General features: G+C 56.1%; 1 protein-coding gene across 2 annotated transcripts in view; it reads right to left on the bottom strand.

The window, feature by feature from the left end:
• Nucleotides 1–20,381, bottom strand: part of ANO1 (anoctamin 1, calcium activated chloride channel) — a 127,835-nt gene extending 107,454 nt beyond the window's left edge. Inside the window, exons 1-4 of one of the 2 annotated variants that reach the window (XR_001006770.1) lie at nucleotides 20,121–20,381; nucleotides 17,699–18,031; nucleotides 2,286–2,384; nucleotides 1,317–1,468 (exon numbers count right to left, since the gene is read on the bottom strand). Coding sequence is in view for 1 of the 2 variants with exons in the window: in XM_011987073.1 (XP_011842463.1) it covers nucleotides 1,317–1,468; nucleotides 2,286–2,384; nucleotides 17,699–18,031; nucleotides 20,249–20,272 (608 nt within the window). In the remaining variant the exon portion in view is untranslated. The remainder of the gene's footprint in view (nucleotides 1–1,316; nucleotides 1,469–2,285; nucleotides 2,385–17,698; nucleotides 18,032–20,120) is intronic. The other variant, XM_011987073.1, reaches the window with a different exon arrangement.
• Between the last annotated feature and the right edge of the window lie 1,125 nt (nucleotides 20,382–21,506).

The following is a 21,506-nucleotide window of genomic DNA, read 5'->3' as shown; positions in this document are numbered from 1 at the left end:
CCCCCTCCCCCACAGCCCCCCCGGAAGATCCCTGCTTCCTTTTGGTGACATCCTCAGCGGGCAGTTTTGAAAGCCTCTGCTTCAACAAGGTGGGGGACAGGGGCAGTATCACCGCCACGGGCAGACAGTTCCAACCTTGAAAACAATCTCCCTTCCAATGCTTTGGGTCCTGATGGGCTGCACAGGGATGGCCCAAGGCTTCCTGAGGGTGGAGGGGCATCTTGGGAACACACTCCCTGCTCTCCCTGCGCTCCAAGGCACTTGGGGGAGAGCTGGGGAGGGTGCCTGGGTTTTCACCTCCACGGAGCCTGGAGGTGATCCCAGCCCTGGCCAGGCAGTAGGGCTGGCAGTCAACCCAGGGCAGAGACGAGGGAGGTTGGCGGGGGTCCTGGAAGGAGGGCGGTTTCCTCTAATGTCCCAAGTCCCTGTTCTGGAGCTGGAGGAGAGGGCTGGGCTTGGGGGTCGCTTCTTTCTCTCTGGTGGCATGTCCTGTCCCCTCTAGGAATGAGGACCTGGTAAAAGCATCCTGTGATGCTCATGGCTCCACCCCTACTACATTTATGAGCAAGGGCCCCTGTGAGCTGAGGCACCTGTTTGTCCTCCCTGTCTGCTCTTCCATGCCCCTGACCCTGTGAGGCCGGCACTGTCCAGGAGCCCTCCTGCCCCTTAGAACTTCCATCCAAAGTCCGTCTGGGTTCCCACGGCTCAAGCTTTCTATTCCCACCTCTGCCCACGCTCCAACTCTGCCCGGTGAGGCCCGCAGAGGCCTTGCAGTCACTGCTGACCCAGGTGGTTACGCCCCACTGCCCTCGGGAGCGGAGGAGGAGGGAAGGTTCCAGAATAGGCATGGCCCTGCCAGGCAAGCCAGCTGGCGGTGAGTCCCTGGGGCCTCAGGCCTCCTGCCTGGGGATGCTTTTCAATTTCTGCCACAAGGAGTGAGACTCACTTGGGCTCAAGGCTACCTGGACTGCAGGAGGCCTCGTTAGCCAGACCCTGGAGGGGGGTGGGGTGGCGGCGGCAGGGAGCGGGTGGGAAGGCATGTCCAGACCACTGCTTTGGGGTCCTCACACAGGCCAAAGAAGTTTTTCCTGTGTCGCCAAGCAGAACAAGATTCTGTGTCCTCCTAACTCCTCAGTTAACAGTGATCTTAGAAATCATTTCCACGACGTCTTCTGGGCTTAGCAACCACCAAGCTCTTACAAGAACACGCTCTTCTTTTGGTGGGGGGCAGATAATCAATCTGCATTTCTCATGCTAGAAGATGAAATCCCCACACACAGGACCCTTTGGGGAGCAGGTTGGGGGTCCTCACTTACAGATGCTGCTTCTCCCGGGAGAAGGGATAGGAGAGTCTCTTCATGGTCTGGGGCCTGTGCTCGGCCACTTTGGGCTGGATGGGGTCTGTGAGTTTCTGGAGCACAGAGTTGATTTTTTTCAGGAGGCCACGGGTCTCATTAATGTGGTACATCTGCAGATAAGACAAGCAACCGGGGAGCCGCGTCACCCGGCTGGACCACGATCCATGGAATCTGTTCTCAGACGGCCAGAGAACCATCCCACCCCATGCAATGGCGCGTCCTGAGAGCAGAGCGCCTGGGTGGGCCGGAATGCACCGCCCCTCCCTGCCCACGCCGTGAAAGCCCGGAGTTTCAGCAGCACCCAGCCAAAAGCACAATTACAATGCATTCCAGAGAATTTCCCCCCTAAACTTTACTTTTGCTTCGAAAGAGGGAATCCAAGTGGTCTCTGAGGACGCGAGAAGCAGGAGGCTGATTTGCTAGCTAGCCCAGCTTCACCCGTCCGCCTGCCAGAGTAAATACCGACTCCAAGCTAAGCTTCTGGGAACACACTGTCAAACTGCTTTTTAGATACAAGGTTTTCACAGATTAAAAAGAAAAATCCCAGTAAGCCAGAAAACGTAATTAAAATGAATCTGATAAATTAGCTGAGATGCCACAAACACGAAAGCACCAGGGCCCGAACTGTAACTGCATCTGCATGTACAGACGATTCCTTGGGGGCTGAGAGGTGGGCTCTTCTGCCTGTACCATCCCTTGGTAGGGTTTGGTCTGGGGTCTCTAGAGACCACCCAGGGCTGGGTCATCAGGACTCCGGAGCCTGGGGACCTTGTCACATCGAGCCACATGGTCCTCCCAGGGGTAGCCGTGAAGCCCACTAGGCTTTTTATAAAACTCAGGGCCTCGAGGTATGCATGTTTCACCGCCGGGCATCAAGTGACCTCTAGACTTGGCGATTCATTTCGGAGCAGAACCATCAATACCAACCTTCTTCGTCGGCATCTTCAGTTTCAGAAACTCGGCCTCTCTGCACAGCACGTTCCAGGGCGCGTGGATTTTCACAAACCCCACTCCATGGATTTTGGTCTGGAGAGAGAAGGAAGGTTCTGGGTCAGGGTGGGTGGATCTGTGTGGAAAACTACCTTGATCTTCAGATACCACCACAATTTATTGAGCAGCTACCGTGCATGGCTGCTTTCACCACGACCTCATTCCACGTTGACAACACTTTGAGGCGCATCTAGAATCCCCTTTTAGCAGAAGGTGGGAGGAAGTGCAGGGAGCTATGGGAGCTCCCCCAGGTCACACAGGAACCTTTAAGAGCCAGGAGGGTTTCGAGGAGGATACCCGGGGGGTACAGACTCCAAAACAAGGGGGAAGTTTTCAGGAGGGTTTAGTCGAGGGCCCCCAGAGTGGCCCAGGCCACAAAGGAGGACCTTTCAGGACGCAGAGCCCAGACCCCTCGGCCTCCACCTGGGATCACTCAGGGACCTGTGGGTGCCTGAGCAGTGCCGAGGAGGGGATGGCTGAAGATGGTCCCTACTCTGGGCATCTTCCCCTGTGGGTCAGGGCCACACCTCTGCCTGCCTCGGGTCCACGTCCCGGGTTCCCTTATATCTGCACTGACTTGATCCTAAAGAGAATGGGCAGCCTGGTGCACGGGCTCGAAGGCAGGCCTGAGTTCAAGTCCAGCGCCCTCCCTAAACAGCTGCAAGCTTGGCCAAGTCACCTCTGTTTGGTCCTCAATGACAACAGTGAACAGCAGAGAGTCACCGAGCGCTGGTTGGCGAGGATGCGGCATAAGCTAGGGGCTTCAAGAGAAATGACACCATCAACCTCCATGGGCAGCTTGATGAGAAAGGCCGCCTTTCCAGATGGGAACACTGAGGCTGGGGGAGATGAAGTCACCACAAACACAGGCTGCGCTCAAACACAGGCAGCCCTGCCTGGACTCCCCACTCTTAATCGGGGATCAGGTGCAAAGATGCCCCCAACGTCTCCAGCTTTCCCTCTCCCCTCTGGCTTTCGCATTTAAGAGGGTCCCTTTACCAAATAAGCAGCATGTATGCGGCCGCAACGTATTTCCCCATCAAAGACACATGTCACATCCATCGGCCTTCCTGTCACCCTGAGACCACCCAGCTGCCCGGGGTGCTGACGCAACAAGAAGCAAAACGGCGCCGAGTCCTCCTGAGCCAGAGCTGCCTAAGGGCAGTGGGGGCCTTGGTCCCCCGGGGCTTGGGGGTCAGACCAGGGCTTCTAGACTGAGGTCCCATCCACCTCTCCTTTCCACAATTCTGAGACTGAAAGGAAGGGATGGGAAGTCTTGGCAAAAAGGCAGACAGAAGGAAGAGCGAGTGCCGGCTGGGACCTCATCCATCCCCTCTGGGTGCAGAGCGACCAGGTGGAGGCTCAGGGCCTGACCTGGGTTCTGGACCCCTTGAGTGTTTGACACAAGTACATAGGTTCGTTGTAGCTTGTTGACAAAAAGCAATGAAGCCAAAGTCACTTGGGGATGAGTTTTTGTTTGTTTGTTTGTTTGTTTTGTTTTTAATCATTTTTTGTTTTTTTTTGAGATGGAGTCTCACTCTTGTTGCCCAGGCTGGAGTGCAGTGGCGCTATCTCGGCTCACTGCAACCTCCACCTCCTGGGTTCAAGCGATTCTCCTGCCTCAGTCTCCCGAGTAGCTGGGATTACAGGTGTGCACCACCATGCCTGGCTAATTTCTGTATTTTTAGTAGAGATGGGATTTCACCATGTTGGCCAGGCTGGTCTGGAACTCCTGACCTCAGGCGGTCTGCCTGCCTCGGCCTCCCAAAGTGTACTTGGGGATGAGTTTTAAGAAAACAAAATCTGGCCGGGCGCGGTGGCTCAAGCCTGTAATCCCAGCACTTTGGGAGGCCGAGACGGGTAGATCACGAAGTCAGGAGATTGAGACCATCCTGGCTAACATGGTGAAACCCCGTCTCTACTAAGAAATACAAAAAACTAGCTGGGCGTGGTGGCGGGCGCCTGTAGTCCCAGCTACTCGGAAGGCTGAGGCAGGAGAATGGTGTAAACCCGGGAGGCGGAGCTTGCAGTGAGCTGAGATCTGAACACTGCACTCCAGACTGGGCGACAGAGCCAGACTCCATCTCAAAAAAAAAAAAAAAAAGAAAACAAAATCTGAAGTGGGTCAAGTCAATGTACTCGGTGAGAGCCTTGGTGGAAGCCTGTGAATGCGACGGTCCCGGGGACCTGGGCGAAGCTTCCAGGTCCAGCAGAGAGAGTTAAACGCAGGGCCCCGGCACCTCAGGTGACCCACCGAGGAAGGGAGACCCTCCTTGACGCCCCAGCTTCATCCCATGCTTCTTCCTGATCCTACAGAAAAGCAAATGGCCATGGAGTGAATCCTGTCTTGTCGCTCCTCCGGAAGCCCACCCACGGTGGTTTATGCTGATGGTGAGGCCTCCGGCTGCATCCATGAGGCCTGCCCTACGCCATCCTCTCCCCAGCACCGCCACTCAGGTCTCTTCTGTGCTGCCCTGCTGCCCACGGCAGGCTCAGAGCAGCCGCTTTGCACATATTTATGGAATGAATGAACGAAGGGCAATAATACAGTAACAGTAATAGTAATGTTGACAGGGGCTGACATCCACTCAATGTCAGTTATGCGCCGGTCCCTGCTGCATGCATTCCATGCATATTAACTCATTTCGTCCTCACCGCAAGCCTGTGAGGCAGGTCCCATCATCATCCTCATTTCACAGCTGGGAAAACTGAGGCCCTGAGGTGTGTGCCATGCTGGCCATTGTGGGATCCTCCTGCAGCTGCTGTAACACGTGACCCCAAAGTGGGCAGCTTAAAACTACAGAGGTTCATTCTCCTTCAGCTCTGGAGGCCTGAAGTCCACAGTCAAAGTGTCTCCAGGGCCGCGCTCTCTCCGAAGGCTCTAGGAGAGGATCCTTCCTGCCTCTCCCAGCTTCCGGGGGCTCCAGGTGTTCCCTGGCTGTGGCCACATCGCTCCAGCTGCTGGCTCCTCGGTGGCACCGTCTCCTCTCCTCACCAGGTCTCGAATCTCCCTCTGCCATTCTCTGCTATTGGATTTATGGCCCACCTTAAATCCAGGATGATCTCATCCAGAAATGTTTAACTTAATTCCTTCTGTGAAGACCCTTCTTCCAAACAAGGCCACGTTCGCATGCTCCAGGAGCATGTGGCTCGGGGGCCACCGCTCAGCCCCTGCTCCCACCCTGAAGCTGCAGGTTGGGGTCCTGCAGGGCTTTGTGCAGGGGCCTGTCCCAGTGGTTAGGGGAGCTGTGCAGAAGCGTGGACCCAGGAGTGGGGGCCTGAGGCTGCTTCAGGGAGACAGCGGCCTGGGGACTCTTGTGGGGAGCCCAGGGCTGAAGGACATAAGGTGTGGGTTGAGAACTGATGATCTCAGCATGAACTGGAGGAGGCAGCACCAGGGGCTCTGGCAAGATGAGCCCACATCCTTCTGTGGCCCTCGAGGGGTAGATTGAGTGGGCATCGTGCTTAGAGGCCTGGGACGGCATGGCCTGGGCTGGAATCCTGCCCTGCCCCCGTGTGGTTTCCACAAAGTGACTTAACCTCTCTGAGCCTGCATTTCCTCATCGCAAACTGGGTATTACAAGACCTGTTTCCCAGCAGGGGAGCCTCTGGTGCTCTCAGCAGCCCTGGTCCAGCTGAGCCCCAGCCTGCGTAAGCACGGACTCCTTCGGCCAAGAAGCTCAAAGCCACCTCCTCAGTGCTGGGGAGCCAGGGAGGGCACTGAGGCTGGAGAGGTGGTGGTCTTCCAGCCTGGTGACCCACAGGAACAGCACTGACTCCACGGGGCACTCTGAGTCAGGAGAAAAGGCAGCCCACATGCGGGAGAGCCTGTCTTTTCCTGTTACAGACACAGATTTATTTCTGGGCTCTGCTTGCTCACACGCAAAGACCCAAAATATATTCCTCTGAGTCCATGAAGATCTCTGCATGGTGGTCAAGGAGCCGGTGCCTGCTGCTGGCCTCCCTGGGAAAACATGCACCCCTGTTTACGTGAGCAACGGGGTCTCTCCCAGGGAAACATCTGGTGAGATTCGGGAAAGGGGTCATGGGACCAGTTCGGCAAACACACATGTGGGATGTTTTAAAGCATGGTGCCCGGACTGACCACAGCCTGTCCCCGGCAGGAAGACACTGGGAGTGACAGCCGTGTCCCCTTCGCCCCCAGCCAGCGCCCTGAGGAGTGCATTCTGCCCCGACTCTGGGCCCTCTAGCTGGAGTCTTTAAGGTTCATGAACCTACTTGGCCAAGAGCCACAGCTGTGGGGGTGGTGAGGCCCCATCTGGCCAGACCATGGGGCTCTGCAAGGGGACAGAGTCAACCCCCCAGATAGCCCCCAACCAGAGGGGACAGAAGATGCTGACCTTAGCCCAGAGACTGACTATGCAGGCGGAAACCTCCCGCTGAACCCAGCCCCAAAGAACTCTGACCTTCCTGGAATCGCTTCTGACATTTTCGTTTCAGAAGGAAGAAGAAAATCACAAACAGAAAGGACAAGCGAGTCCCCGTGGCGGATACACAGTGGGCAGGGATGCCCAGGGTTCCCCACTATAGTCCCCGTGGCCCGAGGGCCTAGACCCTCAGTCCGCACAGTGGCCCTGCGTGCTTCTATCATCCGATCACGGCCACGGACGGGACTCCCTGCAGGGGGAGCGTGGACTCAAAATTGCTAGAAGATTTGAAGGCTTGCACCCCTAAAGATCAGACCTGGGTGGTTTTCGGGTTGCCCTTGGCTTCCTAGGGTTCCTCACCTACTGTGGTCCTCACAGGCTGCTCCACACCCTGGAGGGCACCACTCAGTATGGACGTCCAGCCCTCAGTCATGGGGTCGGGGTGCTGGAGGGCTGAAGCCTGAAGGTCAGAGGGCTACTGAGAGGGGCCGCCCCAGACAGCACCTCCCATGTCAGGCAGGAACCGTGGGGTGTGTGTGCCGTGCACAGCGGTCCAGGCACCTCCTGTATCGGGCAGGAACCACGGGTGTGTGCCGTGCACAGCGGTCCAGGCACCTCCCATGTCAGGCAGGAACCGTGGGGGGTGTGTGCCGTGCACAGCGGTCCAGGCACCTCCTGTATCGGGCAGGAACCAAGGGTGTGTGCCGTGCACAGCGGTCCAGGCACCTCCTGTATCGGGCAGGAACCACGGGTGTGTGCCGTGCACAGCGGTCCTGGCACCTCCTCTATTGGGCAGGAACCACGGGTGTGTGCTGTGCATAGCGGTCCAGGCCGCTGGGTGCAGAGGAAAGCCCAGGAGCCTCATCATCGTTGGGGTTTGGGCCCCGAGGCCCTTGAGCACCCGCAGAACACCTGGGCAAATCCCCATTTCCCTGTTCGCAGCTTCCTCAACTCCCAAAGAGGAGAACACCCAGCCCTCTGGGGAGCCGTGTGGCCCCATCAGGAAGGCACAGGCCTCTTCTGACCCTGTCTGCCCACGAGGACGCGGGGCTGCTGTGGTCTAATCCTTCTGCCGTCAGACTCGGGGGCAGACACCAGGACGCTTGGCGGCTGCCCCAAGGGGTTCACATTCTCTGCCATAAATAGGCTTTTGGGGCATGTGATGCCCAGCGCCGCATCCCTGGTCAGCCCTTCATGACCAGGCGAGTTTTCAGCAGCCCTGGCATCTGCCTGCCTCTCCCCATTGGCACCAGCTTCCAGCACGGATAGGAGCTGGAACACTGGGTCTGAAGCCAGGCTTATCTGTTTAGCTGACGGATGTGTCTCTAGGACGGGGAACAGCAGTGGCCACAGAGCAGGGGCTCAACGACATCCACCGAGTGAGGGAGAAGGCAGAGGGAAGGCTCCCGTCTTTATAAAGCGCCTACTCTGCGCCAGCCGAGGACAGCCCCGGCTTTCAGACTCCCACCCGCCTCCTCTCCGACCTTTTGGTAGCTATCGGTTTGTCCACTTCAGTAAATACGGATGAGGGGGCGGGGAAGGCCCAGAGCCCCTCGTCCCAGGCCCACGAACAGTAGACGTGGAGGGATCTCAGCCCGACCTTGACCCTGCAACGCTCACTCCTACCCTCCACCCACACGGCTCCAGAGAGCACATGGGCAGGACAGGAGATGCTCTCAGTCCCTGGGCAGGGGTCTGCCTGGGGCAGTCATTGCCCGTGCCTGGCATTTCCCACCCCACAGTTACTGCTGAGCACATCCACGCTGCATAGGAAGACCTGGCTCCCCACGGCAGGGACACCGCGACGAAGCACAGTTGAGGGATTGTCTCTGGAGCAAGCACACATCCCCCATTATCCTGACATGGTCTCCAGACTTGAAGTGCGCCGAGGACCCAAGGAACACAGCTCTGTGGATGGATCAGGCGCCATTGCTCTTTCCCGAGCATGGGGCAGGGACTGGGCTGGGGACATCTTTAACCCCAGTCCTCACCACGGGGTCTGGTCCTAGGCCTGCTCAGTGATGTCTTGGTCAAGAAATAAATGATAGCTAAGTCAGCAGAAATAGCGTTTCACATTCTTGCTTCTGTTGAAGGCGATAGATTACCCAGATCCACCCTTTACATAGTAAAGAATACACCACAAGAAAAGAAACAAGAAATTCAATGACCTAAAACAGCAGTCCCCAACCTTTTTGGCACCGGGGAGGACTGGTATCATGGAAGGCAATTTTTCCACAGGACAGTGCTGGGGGTGGGGGATGGTTTCAAGATAAAACTGTTCTACTGTTCAATTTTTTTTTTTTAAGACAGAGTCTCACTCTGTCACCCAGGTTGGAGTGCAGTGGCATAATGTTCATTCACTGCAACCTTCGCTTCCCAGGTTCCAGCAATTCTCCTGCCTCAACCTCCCGAGTAGCTGGGACTACAGGCGAGTGCCACTACACCCAGCTAATTTTTGTATTTTTAGTAGAGATAGGGGTTTCACCATGTTGGTTAGGCTGGTCTCGAACTCCTGACCTCAGGTGATCCTCCCACCTCTGCCTCCCAAAGTGGTGGGATTACAGGCGTGAGCCACCCCTCCCGGCCTAAACTGTTCCACCTCTGATCATCAGGCATTAGATTCTCACAAGGAGCACACAATCTAGATCCCTCACATGCACTGTTCATAACAGGGTTTGAGCTCCCATGAGAATGTAACGTCGTCACTGCTGATCCGACAGGAGGCGGAGCTCAGGAAGGAATGCTCGCTTGCCCACCACTCACCTCCTGCTGTGGGGTCGGGCTCCTAAAAGGCCACGGACCTATACGGGTGCCCAGCAGAGCAGGAGGAGAGAAAGGGAAGGAAAAGGAGGACTGGAACCCATCCTGAGAAGCTCTGGCCCCTACAGCCATGGCACCTGTGAAGACCTGGGCACCTCAGACTGTGGCTTTGGTTCGAGGTGGCTCTCATCTGTAACGCTGCAAACCTTTCTGGACAAGGTCACCTTTATCCCAGGCTTTGGGAAACCCCACAGATTATAAAAGGTCAATGACTAGCAGACAAGCGAACCAAATCCGCCCCCACCAGGACAAGAGACAGCCCCGGGAGAAGAACCAGCTGAAGTGACCGAGATAGAAATCGGCCCACTCAGCTTGGGATTAGCAAAGGATGAGCTGGGTAATAAATCAGCTATGCTTACCTCGTTTAAAGACATAAATCTCAAGATAGAAAAGATCTGCAAAGGACAGGAAACTATTAAAACATGACATAGCTGACTTGGAAAGGAACCAAATAGAACTCCTAGAAATAAAAAAGATCATAAAAAGAATTACAAACTCAACAGACATGTTGGGAAATGCTCAACCCCTCCAAAGACAAGAAGGCACATGGGGCTGGTACAGGAAGATGCTGGTGAGGGGCTCCGGCGGGGGCGAGGGGAGCCCTGATTTGCAGCATCTGCCAATTTCCATGGTGTAAATACCCCACCGTGGCCTATTTCAAGCCAGCAACGGGTAACAGCCAGCTTGCGGAATTCCAGAAGGACACGACTCCAGCACACCATGGGCCTGGACACAGATGAGGAGCTCAGAACTGCAGCCAGAATGGCAAAGATTTCACCCCAGCAGCCTGGGATGCCTCCCGGCAGAGCTGTGCAGTGATGGTCTTGGGGTCACTTTAAAAACATGAATTTAAAAAAATGTCCAGAATTCTCTCCTTCCTTCCTTCCTTCCTTCCTTCCTTCTCTCTCTCTCTCTCTCTCTTTCGACAGAGTCTCACTCTGTCACCCAGGCTGAAGTGCAGTGGCATGATTTCGACTCACTGCAACCTCCACCTCCTGGGTTCAAGCAATTCTCTTGCCTCAGCCTCCCGAGTAGCTAGGACTACAGGCACCGGCCACCACACTCGGCTAATTTTTGTATTTTTAATACAGATGGGGTTTCGCCGTGTGGCCAGGCTGGTCTCGAACTCCTGACCTCAGGTAATCCACCCACCTCGGCCTCCCAAAGTGCTGGGATTACAGGCGTGAGCCATGGCGCCCAGCCCAGAATTCACTTTAAAAGAAATATGTTTCCATGAAACTAAGACAAGCCTAAAGAACATCAGGCAGTGATAAAAGTCATCCAGTCTGTTTTGGGCCTCAGCTGAAGACTGGGGAGGCATAAAATCTTTAGGGACCAAAGAAGTCTGTAGCAGTGGAATCAAGAGCAGAGCAATAGCTTCAGGAGTAGACTAGAGGTTCCTAACATCCCTTTGTGCAAGAGGCCCATTCTTCCTCCCCTGGGGGAGAACGGGGACTGCAAGTTTTAGTGCAAAGAGCCTCTGGGTGAGGTTAGGGGCCGGGTTCAAAGGCCACTCTCAGTTCAGCATGGAATTTCTGCCCCACCTACTCATGGTTCTGGTAGGGGTGGGGAGCTGACAAGTCTCATGAGCATGTTTGTTGCTTTTATTTGTGCTGAGGAGCTGGGGTTAGACCTGAGACTCCTCAAATTCCAGGCCCCCACCCCCGATTCTCAAATCTGTGAGGGCCTCTCCCCAGTCCCTGCCAGTGCCCAGGGCCCTGCGGACAATGAATGCAGCCCCAGGACTGCCTCCCACACCTGCCCACATCCACAAGGCCTCCATGGGAAATGGCAAGAAAAGGCTGCCCCTCCCTGTCCTGAGGCCATGGCAACCCTGCCACCACCCTCCCTGCATATGGAGACCCTTCTCTTCCAAGGGGGACTTGTGGTTCCCCTCTGGCAGGAGCAGGGCCAGGCCCTGGGAGCGGTGAGGAGTGGGCTGTGCCCCAGGCCTGCGGGTAAGGGGAGTTCACAGCCAACGCCGGCCAGCTCTGTCCCTGTGTGGGCTCGAGGATTAACTCTCTTAACCCTCACCCACCACTCCACAAGGAAGGGCACACGACCACCTCCATTTTACAGATGGGGACGTTGAGACCCAGAGAGGTGAAGCCACCTGCCCAGGGTTGCTCAGCCAGGAAGTGGTTGAGTTGGGTCCACATCCGCATACTGGGCTCTCAGAGGGGCTGGGTGGGGTCTGAACTCGCACTTGGAGCTCAGAGGCCACGTCTCCACCACCCACGCATCCAGCCCTGGGCTTTGTCTGAAAGCAGCAGCCCTTCTCCCATGGAGTCCGCCCTCACTTGCTTTTCAAAAGCAGCATCCATGAAGATGGTGAACAGATACTGCTGCGGGGACGGCCCCACCCGCTACGGGGACACATGCAGAGAACCAGCGGCGAGCCAGCGGGGTGCGGACTTGAGCCCTGGGCAGTGGCATGAAAGCAAACAGCCTTTTATAGGGGTCCAGTGTCCACGGCCTTCTCAGGATCTACCAAAGCCTGGGTCAGGTTCAACATCAGGGCAGTGCAGGCCTCAGCCGCCCCCCAGCACACACAGCCAAGAGTTTAGTGTGTGGCGTTCTCTGCAATGACCCCATGGACATAAATAACGTCCAGCAGGCTTTGAGGCTGGACTTCAAAAAGGCTAATGGGTCTTAGTTGCAAGAAAACATGTTGGCCACAACCTTCTTTTGTCCTTTTAATGGGGAGCTAGGAACCCTGGAAGCTGACCCCATGGCTGTCAAAGAGGGGGAGAGAGAAGGGGAGGGAGAGGGAGAGAGACGGAGAGAGAGGGAGGGAGGGGGAGGGAGATAGAGAGAGGGAGGGAGGGGGGAGAGAGTGAGTGAGGGGTGGTGGAGTGGTGAAGAGGGGGGTGGTGGGGGAGAGCGAGAGAGACAGAGAGGGGAAGAAAGAGGGGAGAGAGAAGTGAGAGAAAGGGAATGAGAGAGAGGGAGAGGAGACAGACGGGAGAGAGAGACATAGAGAGGACAAGAGAAAGAACTACAGAGAGACAGAGGGGGAGAGAGAGACAGAGATAAGTGAGAGACAGAGAGAGAGAGAGGTAGAGATGAAAAAGAGGTGAGGAGGAGAGAGACAGAAAGAGAGAGAGGGAGACCGAGAGGGAGAGAGAGAAGGAGGGAGAGATGGAGCAAGAGGGAGGGAGAGGGGAGAGACTCCTGAAGCCCTGGTCCCCTGCCTCAGGGCCCTTCTCTCTTCCTGCCTTTTCCTGCCCTGCAGTGCTGTCCTGGGGTCTCTGAGCCCCTCCTGGAAACCCACTTTGAAGGCCACCCTGTGGATCTAAGTGCCCACGCCTTCTTGACCCACCCCCGGGTCTCTCCTTGGGACTTGGCTCCATCCTCCGCAGGCTCTTGGCTCTCTGGAGCTGGCGCTGGGGTCTGGGTCTGGGGTCACCCCTGGGGTACCACACGGTGCTCCAGAGTCTCATGTGGACGCTGGGGGTCTTGCTCTGGGGAGGCCTCTCCTGGCTTGTGCAAAAGATGCTTCCCACACTCCTCACACCTCAGAGCATGGTCTGGGCAGGACCAGAGCCTCGGCCACCCCAGGTGCTGGGTGCCCCAGACCAGCTGAGCCAGAGCCTGCATTTTGACAAGACCCCCAGGGGTTCCTGTGCACATCTTGGGCCCTGCAGTGAGGCAGACCAGGTCAAGGCTGGGGCTTGTCACTCTCCCAGACCATCGGCCTGCCCTGGCCCTCAGTCATGACCCTGCCCCATGCTGCTACCTGGGTGCTCCAGTCTGCCCCGTCCAAGGCAGCCCACTCCAGGATTACCTGCCCAGTGCAGCATCTCAGCTACTGGAGTGGGCTGAATGGTGTCCCCTACAAAGATATGTTCAAGTCCTAACTCCTGGCACCTATCAGTGTGATCTCACTTGGAAACAGGGTCTTTGCAGATGTAACTGAGTTAAGATAACGTTGTAGGGGTGGGCCCCAAATAGAATGACTGGTGTCCTGACAAGAAGAGGACACACAACAGAGACACACAACAGAGAGGGCCGAGTGACCAGAGAGGCTGAGATTAGAGTGATGCGGCCACCAGCCAAGGAACACCTGGAGACCCAGGAGCTGGGAGAGGCAGGGAGGGTCCTCCCCTGGAGCCTTAGAGGGAGCACGGCCCTGCCGGTACCTTGAGTGTGGACTTCTCTCCTCCAAAGCTACGACAGCATCCATCTGTGTTGTTGTAAGCCCCCAACCTGTGGCCCTTAGTTATGGCAGGTGCAGGGCATGACACAGCTGTTATCCGATCTCCAAGAACTGGCCCCGTTGTGCACTCAGCCAAGCCCGTCCTTCAGGTCATCATGAGATGTCTCGACACAACCTCCCGACTCAGTGAGGAGGCACGCGCGGGGAGTTGGGGTTGCTCACATCTGTGTGGGGCTCGCAGCACACTTTGCCCAGGAGTGACGCAGTGTGTCACACCCATTGGCACCTTAGGAACAGAGGCCAGGTCACACCTGCACAGCTGGTGACCTCTGTAAGGCTGCCTGTCCTGGTCGCAGCAGACGGTCCCAGAGGTGGCTGGCACTCCCCCCAGGGGACCCTCTTGCTCATCTGTCCTCCTTTCTCTCTCTCCAGGTCCTCTTCTCCCTCTGCCTGCTCATCCAGCCTTCAGTGCAGGGATTCGCAACTGGGGGCGGTTGTGTCCCCCACGTACACTGGCAATGTCGGGGGACATTTCTGGTTTGTTTCACAACTCGGGGAGGGAGGTGCTACTGGCAGGTAGAGGCCGGGGCTGCTGTTAAATATCACCTGCTTCAAAGCAACCAGTCTTAATTTTGGGGGTGGAGGTCATAGGGCATGTGAGTATCTGATAGACTCTGTGGATTTTTCTCCCCAGGAAAGCTCACATAAGCCCTGAATTTTGCTTCCATTTGGGTAAGATTGTGCAACTGGACTCTCTTGGAGCTGATCTTATTTCCCAAATTGCAAACCCTTTGCTCCTTGTCATCTGAGCACCCCTCCGGGAAAGGTTCATTCCCAAGAGTCGCTCATCCCCCTGAAATGAATACGGCAGCAGCTCTGTCTGCTAACCATGCTGGCAGGGGCCCACACACACCTCAGACGCTGCGTGTGCCCAAGCGACCTTTTAATAGACTCTGGCTGTGCCCCTCTCCAGGAGAGCAGGGAAAGCAACAGGCCACCCAAACCATGGCTCCTTCCAACAGCTCTAGGGGATGGTGCAGCTCAGATGAGAGCTGCAGGGTTACCAGGAGGCCCTCATGAAACAGTTTATGATTTGAGAGGCCCCAGCAGGGATGCGGGAACATCTCAACTTCAGCCCTTTGCAAACCTGAAAGGATGCGTCTACCCCACAATCACGGTTTCATCTTAAACACGGCCAGATCAACGGCTGAAAAGTCTCTTGTAGCTCTCGAGCCAAATTACCAATGAAAAGCTGGGGTCGTTTCACTGGTTAAAAACTAGATCATTTTGGTGACAGTAACCAATGTCACTGTCCAAAGTCATGATAGAGAATATAAAACGTTTAAAAAGATACTTATGGGATAGTATTTAATGAGACTTGGAAAGGGTCTTTTCTCGCCCTTCTTGCTGCTTCAGTATGAACAATAATATGTGATACAATATCAGCCAAGCACCTGCCACACGCCAGACTCTGACTTAAGCACTTCGCAAAGGTTACTTAGGATAACTCCGTGATGCAAATACTCTTGCTATCTCCATTTTACAAATGGGGAGACTGAGGCCTAGCTTTTCCATCGGGATAAGTGGAAGGTCAGGGATCTGGCAGAAGTCAGGCAGAATTACCAGGCCCCAGAAGTTCCCGTTGAGTGTCAGATCTCAAAGTTGTCGTCAGGAAAGAATGACAGGGATGGAGGGTAAAATCCCCTGGGGAGGGACCGGGCGCGGTGGCTCAAGCCTGCAATCCCAGCACTTTGGGAGGCCGAGGCGGGCAGATCACAAGGTCAGGAGATCGAAACCATCCTGGCTAACAGGGTGAAACCCTGTCTCTGCTAAAAATACAAAAAATTAGCCGGGCGTGGTGGTGGGCGCCTGTAGTCCCAGCTACTCGGGAGGCTGAGGCAGGAGAATGGTGTGAACCCGGGAGGCGGAGCTTGCAGTGAGCCGAGATCACGCCACGGCACTGTAGTTTGGGTGACACAGCGAGACTCTGCCTCAAAAAAAAGAGAAAGAAAGAAAAAGAAATCCCCTGGGGAACAGATGACACAAGAATCACGAAGCTCAAAATCCATGCATACACGTGTAACAAACCCGCACGTCGTGCACATGTACCCTAGAGCATAAAGTATAATAATAATAAAAAAAGAAAATCCAGCTGTCTCAGCCTCAGCTCCCAGAGAGTGGCCCTGGCCGCCACTTCCCTGGTCTCTCGTGCCCCTGATGGAGCCGATTCCTTCCTCCAGTTATAAGTTGACATGCTGAAACCAACCCTGTATAGTGGCCGCATTGTTCTGAAAGCCACAGGGCTGGAGGGCAGGACCATGAGAAAACCCAGCAGGAATCCACTGCTCACCTCTTCCAAGTGTCTAAGACAAAGTCAGGCAGGGAGGGAGAAAGTCTCTGAATCCTTGTCAGGATCAAATCTCGGCTTCCTGATCATCAAAACTTGTAAGGCTCCTCCCCTGCCCTCGAAACCCCAAAGGGACCCACCTGGGTGGCCGAACTCACAGTCTCCTGACGGCTTGCCAGACCTCGGGAAGGCGAAAGGAGACCTAGACAGATGCCCCAGGTTAAACAAGACCCTTTGACTCACTAGGTCAAGGTCCGGGCAGGCCCCACGGAGCATGTTCGATTGTTTTTAAGGAAAGCGATATCTACTTGTCACAAAACAGAGATGGTTCCACTCCAGGTTCCCTACTTAACTTGCTTTTTGGTCTAAATACTCTAAGGACATTCTTATCACTGAACCAAAAGCATTTGTGATTTAAAGGCACGGTGGTGCCTGTGGATGGAACATCAAACCAATGCCAACATTCATTTTCAGCATTCACAGGGGACTCCATGGTTTCTAAGTTAACCTGCCGACTACTTTTTCTGTTTTCGATGTGCTTTAGAGACTTCGCTGATTCTTGGGTCATCCGCACAGTGATGGCTCTGTAGGCTGGGGCCCTTCCCCCAATATTCATGGAAGGAAGGGCTCCTGTGCACAGAGAGGTTAAGATGTCAGCCGGGGAGCACACAGCAGCCAGCAGAGCCGCTGAAGGAAGCACCACTGTGCCAGGGCTGCTAAAGTCATTCTCTCTGCACATAGCTGCACCCTTGGCACCGCGGCGGCCAGGCAGCCAGGCGCGCGAGGTGGCTCGACCTCTTGTTCTCTCTAGAAATCTTTCTCCTAGGAAGATTCGCAGGCTTTGCTAGGGAACAGGGCTTCAGAGCACAGCATTACAGAGCCACGGACTTCAGAGCACCAGGGACTCCCAGGGCTCAGCCAGACCCACTCCTCACTCTACGGATAAGAAACTGAGGACCAGAGAAGGGCCGACGCCATCCAGGAAGACTCCCAGGAGAGCTTTGTCCTCCCTCCCCCTGATCGGGCAAATCTTCCCAGGAAAGGAGCTGACCAGAAGCAGGCAACGCTCTACCCTGAAGGTCATGGCTGTGAAGGGCAGACCCTCTCCCAGAGCAGATGTGGCCGGAGGAGCAGGTCGGGACCCCCAAGGCTATTCAAAAGCAATTTCTACCCCGCCTTAACAAGAGCGACGTTTTTGTCTGCCCCATCTTCTTCTTTTTTTTGAGACAGAGTCTCGCTCTGTCGCCAGGCTGGAGTGCAGTGGTGTGATCTCCGCTCACTGCAACCTCCGCCTTCCAGGTTCAAGCGATTCTCCTGCCTCAGCCTCCCAAGTAGAGGGGCCACAGACTCATGCTACCATGCCCGGCTAATTTTTGTATTTTTGGTAGAGATGGGGTTTCACCATGTTGGCCAGGATGGCCTCGATCTCTTGACTTCGTGATCCACCCGCCTCGGCCTCCCAAAGTACTGGGATTAAGGTGTGAGCCACCACGCCCAGCCCGTCTGCCCCTTCTTTAAGAACAGACTAAAGCTAAAACAAGACACCGGCATCGCACCCTCTGACGATGAAAGCGGCCGCCGCCCGCTGCCCCCACGCAGCCCACCCCCACAAGCCAGCGCGCAGTGAGATAGTTACGTCCTCATCCCGTTCCAGCTCCAGGCCCGCCTCCAGGAGGTTGCCCTCATACTCCTCCCTGCGGAAGCGCTTGTCATCCTCGTGGTAGTCCATCGGGGGCTCGGCCGAGCCCGTGTCCAGCGGTGCCCCCTTGCCCGGCAGGGGGTGGTCCTGCTTGACGCTGCGAGCCCCAGAGGTGGTGTCACTGTGCTGCACCCTCCTGACCAGGGTCCGGCTGCCCGAGGACCTCTTGTGATGGTACACCAGGATGTAGTCCACCTTGCGCCGGCCGTCTCTGAAGTACAGGCCATACTTGCACTCGGCATCAGGGTCCACAGATAAGGAGTTCAGCAGCTAAGGGTGGAAGCAAAGGCACCCATTCACCATCGAGCTGCTGCTGATGGGCCTTTGGAGCGTGCGCTGCTCCCTTCGTCCACTCATTCAACAAACACTCACTCATTCAACAAACACTCCCTGAGCGCCCTCCACGGGCCAGGCGCTGTCCTAGGGGCTGAGATACACCTGGGAACACAGCAGAAGACCCTGTGTTCAGGGAGCTGACCTTCGAGAAGGAGGTATTCCCTGCTAATCATTCATGAGGTCATGAGGGTGTCAAGCCACATATGGTCCCCCAGAAGCCCTCCTGGTCTATGGAACTAGACCAGGCTGGGTGTCAGGAACCTCCCTGGCTGCTTGCAAAAAGCTATGGTAGGGGATGGTTAATGGGTACAAAAAAATAAGAAAGAATAAGACCTAATATTTGAGAGTACAACAGGGGACTATCATCAATAATAATTTAATTGTACATGGACAAGTAACTAAAGGAGCATAACTGGATTGCTTGTAACGCACAGGATAAATGCTTGCGGGGAGAGATACCCAATTTTCCATGAGGCGACTATTACGTATTGCATTACCTGTACCCAAATACTTCCTGTACCCCATAAATCTATACACCCACTATGTACCCACCCAAATTAAAAATTAAACGAACAAACAAAATATCCCCCAACAACAACAACAAAAGCTATGGCAAAAGCTACCAAGTGAATGAGGGCTCCCTACGTACATGGATGGGGCTGAGGCAGAGCTGAGCCCAGGTTCTGTGCGCACAAATCTCCATCTGTGATGGCCAGCACCAGAGGCAGTGCCATTCAAGGTGGTCACGGGGCCACTGACGAGCTGTGTGTCCAGAGGTGAGGCTTTCGCCGTCTTAGTCAGGCCTGTTCCCCAAACGGAGCCTGAGCGGAGGCCAGGGGTGCAAGTGTTTCACTTTGGAGGTGATCTCAGGTGCCAGAGTAGGGTGAAGGGGAGAGAGGCTGACAGGGGTGGGTTAAGGAGCGGCCACTGCTATGTGCAGCTGGGCTCCGTCCTGCTGGGGACCCTCGGAGTGACCTTGAAGGGCACACCCCACAGCTGGTACCCAGAGGGTGAGGAAGTTGGGTGATCATGCACCCACTCTGGCCCTTTCTTGGCTGGGGGTCACTCCTGGGATGTTAACGCCCCTGCACTTGCGCCTTCCCCTCACGTGGCCTTCGGTAGCACCTGCACGGTCGGTCACCTTTGGGTGCAGAGGACAGCGAGCCACTGGTATGGAATGGATGGGCACCGCTGGTGGGTGCCCTGGGGTGACCAAGGGGGCGGGGTTAGGGCTCCTACAGGGCCTGCCCCACCTCAGTTTCCTTATTTGATTGAAGGACTCTAGGGGGCCACAGGGGATCGCAGTGTGGAGCGGTTGGTTTAAAAACCAGATATTCCCACAGTGGCAATGTGACGGACCATGGCAAAAGCCAAGCCTGCATTGCTGGAATTCCCGAGGGGTTTGGCTGGTTACCAAGACAGACAGGTCCATCAGCAATCTGGGTTTCCGAAATAAGAAAAAATAAATAAAGCCATGCTGGATAGAGCCTAACCGGCAACTCCAAGCTGCTAATGGTCCACAGAGCTGCGCCTCATCCTCGAGCTGGTTTCCACCTCAGGTTCCTGTGGCTATGTGAGGACGCTCCCTATGGTACTATCAGTCCCCGGGGGGCATCATCGAGAAGAGGGCCTCCCCGATGGAGTGCAGGGACAGCGTGCTGCACCAGGCAGGGCCTGAGCACCCGTAGTCTTTGGACAGAGCTGCGCTTGGGCCTCGCTGGCCTGGTGGGTCTCCCCACGTGGTCACCCGGAGCCCCTGGGCAGCTTCTGGCTGCACCATGGCTCTAAATGGCTGTGCACTGGTCGGGAAAAGGGGCAGGCAGAATCCCTTATTTGAGGCGGGTGGGCTGTATACAACCCAAACTGCATCAGGGAAGCCGGAGGGTGGAGCCCCTCACCAAATGGTCAGCACTACAGCGGGGGACGGGGGGAGGAAGGCCTCGAGTGGAGGCTGTCCTTTTTAGTTGTAGGGGAAGGAGAGAGGAGGCTCTGGGCCAGGGCTGCTAGCTGGGGCCTGCCCCACCTTTCATAGGTGTTGATGTCAAGGGTCTAGACTCCTCCACCCCTAGTTAGGGGACAGCTGGGGCCATGTCCCTGGCACCTTGGCCTCTCTGGCCCTAGGATGCCTCTCCTGGAAACAGCATTGCTCACCGCCTGGGAGGGCCCGGTCAGCATCTGGTGCCGGCAGGAGGCTGAAACTAAGCAACTGACTTCTCTCTACAGTAACACAGGGCCCTGCTGTGCTGGTGGCCTTCAGGAGGACCTGGACTCAGTGTGCATGCCCCGCCCAGCTTGCCCTCTGTGACGAAGTCTGAGGGTGCTTAGGGGCTGGGACCACGCCCATGTGGGTGGGTGGCTTGGGAGGGCTCAGGGGGCAGGGTGGGGGAGGGCTGGCTTTTGAGGGCAGTGGGTTCCCATGCCCAGCCCCGTGAAGGACGGGGTTCATAGAAGACCCCAGTATCGCAAGTCTGCAGCCAGCACGGAGGGGCCTGCATTCCTTCTGCAGGAGAAGCATGAAAGAGCTATTCTTCTCAATGTGCCAAGGAGGAAACAGGCCCAGCAGGGCAGGACAGCCCAGGTTACAGAGCAGGCGGGAGGCTGAGCTCAGCCTCAAGTCCCATCTGCACGCCCAAGGTGTGGGAGCCGCGACTCAGGGTGACGCTGTTTCTCAGCCCCGGTATGTCATCTCACTGAGTCCCCACAAACTGACCCTATGAAGGGGTTACTATAGTTAGGTTTATTTGACCTGGAGGAAACTGAGGCTCCCATGGGTGAGCTGCCCAGCTCAGTGGCCCTGGATACCAGACTCCTGCTGGCTGACCCCAGTGCAGGGCTCTGTCTCTGGTGCTGAGGGGCACGGGGAGAGTGCAGCCATTTAGCGGGCCTCAGTTCTGTCCTGGGGTCTGAGGCAGCGGTTAAGCAGGGCCAGTACAGACCGCAGATAAGCACAGGCTAGTGGGGAGGTTTGGGCAACACCAGGCCACAGGTATGTCTGGGACAGTGTGGGGCAGCAGGTGAGGCCAGCCCGGGACAGGGCAGTGGCTTCATGGTAGACCCTGTAGTCAGCCAGACCTGGGTCTACATCTAGGCTTGGCCCCTCTCCAGCTGCAAGGCCTGGGGGAGGCTCTGGATACTGTGAGCCCCAGGGTTGGTTTCTGCTAAATGAGGAACGGCGGGAGGCTTCACCGAGGGGATGATGGTTTCTGCTAAGCTCAGCGCACACTGGCCAGAACGTGCCGGGATGGACGCTCCATCTAATTCTGGGGCCAGGTGCCTGGGGCCATCCCTATCACCCCGACGGCCACCCAATGGCAGATATGCCTTCGCCTTAACACCTCAGGGAGGTCAGACAAGGGCAGGATCACAAGGAGGTGGCGACTAAAGGTGCTTTTCTCTCCCCACAGCCGAG

This window comes from Mandrillus leucophaeus, unplaced genomic scaffold, assembly GCF_000951045.1.
Source record: "Mandrillus leucophaeus isolate KB7577 unplaced genomic scaffold, Mleu.le_1.0 Scaffold30, whole genome shotgun sequence".
Taxonomy (NCBI): Eukaryota; Metazoa; Chordata; class Mammalia; order Primates; family Cercopithecidae; genus Mandrillus; species Mandrillus leucophaeus.
The sequence above is the reverse complement of the archived record's forward strand: the minus strand, read 5'-3'. Positions and strand labels throughout refer to the sequence as shown.